At 55.9% G+C, this 3974-nt stretch overlaps 1 protein-coding gene across 1 annotated transcript; it reads left to right on the top strand.

The window, feature by feature from the left end:
- Positions 1-317: 317 nt before the first annotated feature.
- Positions 318-2153, top strand: LOC308324875 (phenylalanine--tRNA ligase beta subunit-like; the record flags this gene model as incomplete). The annotated part of the gene is made up of 1 exon (XM_080777209.1): positions 318-2153. The coding sequence occupies one exon, from the start codon at positions 318-320 to the stop codon at positions 2151-2153; it is 1836 nt and encodes a 611-aa protein (XP_080633335.1).
- Between the last annotated feature and the right edge of the window lie 1821 nt (positions 2154-3974).

Genomic DNA, 3974 nt, shown 5'->3' with positions numbered 1-3974 from the left:
GAGCTGCTCGTACATATCAGCTACATATACTGTATGGGCACAAAGGGGGGACACACGGACACACACACACACAGACAGACAGACAGACAGACAGACAGACAGACAGACAGACATGATCTGCTAGGTCTCATAGTAAGTGCTCACTGCGTTCGCAATCACTGCGTTCGCAATCACTGCGTTCGCAATCACTGCGTTCGCAAACACAAGATACTGTCGCTGATGTCATCAGTATATGCCCATATATGGCACGGCCTCTTTTATGACCATAAATCACTGATTTCTGTTTTCTTAAAGTGACGGGGAAGTTAACAGCACACATGCCAGTCGTCAGCGTAAAGAGGGACGTTTTGTTCCGGGCGCTGGGCAGGACGTTCACGGACCAGGAGTTCGACGAGCTGTGCTTCGAGTTCGGCCTGGAGCTGGACGAGGTCACCTCCGAGAAGGAGCTGATTGGCCGCGAGCAGGGCGGCGGCTCCGGGTCCGAGAAGGCGGCGCTGCAGGGCGCGTCGGACGCCGCGCTCTACAAGATCGACGTGCCGGCCAACCGCTACGACCTGCTGTGCGTGGAGGGCCTGGTGCGCGGACTGCAGGTCCTCAAGGGCCAGACGGAGGCCCCTCGCTACAGGCGCGTGGCCCCGGCCGACGGGGGGCCCCCCCAGAGGCTGGTGGTGGCCCGGGAGACGGCGGCGGTGGGACGACCCCACGCCGTGGCGGCCGTGCTGAGGAACGTCTCCTTCACCCGGGAGCGCCTAGACAGCTTCCTGGAGCTCCAAGAGAAGCTCCACCAGAACGTCTGCCGGAAGAGGACGCTGGTCGCCATCGGAGCGCACGACCTGGACAGCGTCTCGGGCCCCTTCACCTACACGGCCAAGCCCCCCGGAGACATCCGCTTCAGAGCCCTCCACCAGACCACGGAGCACACCGCCACCCAGCTCCTGAGCCTCTATAAGACGGACCCCCACCTGAGGCACTACCTCCACCTCGTGGAGGACGAGCCGCTGTGCCCCGTCATCTACGACAGCAACGGCGTGGTCCTGTCCATGCCTCCCGTCGTCAACGGGGACCGCTCCAAGGTCTCCCTGAAGACCCGCAACGTCTTCATCGAGTGCACGGCCACGGACCTCGCCAAGGCCACGGTCGTCCTGGACATCATGGTGACCATGTTCAGCGAGTACTGTTCCCCGCCGTACGCGGTGGAGGAGGTCGAGGTGGTGTACGCGGACGCCGTCGGCGTGCCCGGACCACCCCGCAAGTACCCCGAGCTGACCTACAGGAAGCAGAGGCTGTCCGCCGACTACATCAACCGCAAGGTCGGCATCGGTGAATCCGCGGAGAGCATCGCCCGGCTCCTGACCAGGATGTGTCTGAGGTCCCGGGTCACGGGCGTGGGGGACGAGGTGGAGGTGGAGGTCCCGCCCACGCGCCCCGACGTCCTCCACGCCTGTGACATCATGGAGGACGCCGCCGTGGCGTTCGGCTTCAACAACGTGGCGCGCACCACGCCGCGCGCCTACACCGTGGCCGCTCAGTTCCCCCTGAACGCGCTGACGGAGCTGCTGAGACAGGAGCTGGCCGCCGCCGGCTACACGGAGGCGCTCACCTTCGCCCTGTGCTCCCGGGAGGACGTGGCGGAGAAGCTCGGCAGGGGGGCCGCCGTCCCCTCCCCCGAGACCGTCCACATCGCCAACCCCAAGACGGCCGAGTTCCAGGTGGCGCGCACCACCCTGCTCCCGGGCATCCTGAAGACGGCGGCGGCCAACCGGCAGATGGCGCTCCCGCTGAGGCTGTTCGAGGTCTCCGACGTGGTGCTGAAGGACGGGAGCACGGACGTGGGGGCGAGGAACAGCCGGCGTCTGTGCGCCCTCTACTACAAGAGCTCCGCCTTCGAGCTGATCCTGGGTCTGCTGGAGCGCGTCATGACGCTGCTGGGGGTGGAGCGAGCAGCGCTTCGGGGGGGAGACGACGAAGGCTACCGCATCCAGGCCGCGGCGGCGGCGGACAATCCCACCTTTTTCCCCGGGCGCTGCGCGGAGGTCTTTGCGCGCGGGAAGAGCGTGGGCTTCCTCGGGGTCCTCCATCCGGACGTCATCACCCGCTTCGAGCTGACCCTCCCCTGCGCCGCTCTGGAGATAGACATCGAACCCTTCCTGTGATTCGTCACCGTCCAGAAAAAAACCCCCAAAAGTTTAAAATGCACGGTCATTCTTTTACGTAACGTTTTATTAAAACAAAGCGGAAGTTCCGGAGACCCAGGGTGCCGGCCTCGGTTTCGGCGGGCCGCCCTGCGTCCGAAAAGGTTGAGAAATGACGTGTGGGGGTCCCGTTACTGTACTGTACTGTCACACCCGAAACCATCATATATACAGTTAATATGTGCGTGTGTGTGTTTGTGTATGTGTGTTAGGTTGCACACAGGTGGTGAAAAACAACCATGCTGTGTTGGTGCTCAGACACAGCCACACAGCTCCGTAAGGGCACCACTCAACAAGAGTCTAATAGCTGTCATGTCAGAGCCAAGTGGATCCTTGACATTTTTATATCATCTACACACACACACACGCATCACATACACGTACACACACACACACACACACACACACGCACTGTACACACACACACACACTGTACACACACACACAGGCCGTAAAATCTGTATAGGAGGCAAGACCTCTAGAAGAGTTTGAATTGACCATTCATTGTCAATAATGGGATTTAATGTTTGTGTCGGGACAAAGTCTGTGCACTGTGCACATATACACCAGAAGCTGGACATAGGAGGCGCTATTGCCCCTCAAAAAAACAAACAAAAGAAAACATTAATTATGTGTTTGTGTGAATTTTAGCAATGATTTGTTTGGCTGAACACCCCATAGTGATGATTTAATTGGCTGATCACCGCATAGTGATGATTTGATTGGCTGAGCAAAGTCCATTTATATTGAGGATAAAAAGTGAGGGCAGAAAATTCAGGACGCAAATTGTGATTGCCTGGGAATGAGTATGATGATGATGATGATGTATGAATGATAAGAGCGCCCCTCACTTCACACGGGTGTGATTTCTTCTTCTTTTGTTTTACTGGAGGATGTCGAGCCCCTAGAGATGCAGCGTCTTGTTTTACAAAACGCACCTTTACATCGAACGAGCCTTTCACATTCCTTCACAGGGCAGCCTTTCACATTCCTTCACATTCCTTCACACGGCAGCACAGTGAAGGCAGTCATGCATGGCTCCAACCTGCTGCTCACAGGGAGCACTTAGTGCTTCTGGTGGGTGTCTCTTGCTCAAGGACACTTTAACATGATGCCAGGGGGAGTCAGGGATCTAACCATCTAACTAACTCCCAGACGGCGTGCATCTGTGCGTCCGTGCCTTGCCTTCACGTGTGTTTATGGGTCTGTGGCTAATCTCTCAGACTAGTACTCTTAACACACCATATTATCATTTCCTGTGCGTGCCGACAGGAGGCCAAGGAATTCAATTCCTGGATGTTATTCGAATGAATCAGCCTCATGGGTGGGCTTACATGTTGACCTTTAACTCGGCCCCCACACTGTAGGTCAGACTCTAAATAGATTTTTTTCCCTGGATTCTTGTTTAATATAAAGAAACTAACTCCCCATACTGTAATGAAAACCATGCCCGTCTCTCCGCCTACACTTCAGAATTTCTAAACTATTATATTTTGTCCAAAACACGCAAATTGAGACATAAAATATCTGGCGTTAGTATAATGTTGCAGGTTCTTACGGTTTCTTGTCTTACATAATAACAAGCTTCCTGTTGAAAAAAACTACGTAACAGAAAATAATGATGTAACAGTATTGTATGAGGTAAACAGGTCGTGGTGCACCCGGACCGATTTGTGCGTGGCACCCAGGGGTCCTCTTTATAAGTGACACCTACGCAGTAGAATCTAGACTCACGCTGAGGAAGGCTCTCTGGCCCAAACATCCACACTGTTGTTGTTTGCT

The sequence above is a fragment of the Protomyctophum bolini genome, assembly GCF_963924005.1.
Source record: "Protomyctophum bolini genome assembly, chromosome: 12".
NCBI lineage: Eukaryota > Metazoa > Chordata > Actinopteri > Myctophiformes > Myctophidae > Protomyctophum > Protomyctophum bolini.
This window is presented reverse-complemented; position numbering and strand designations above follow the sequence as displayed.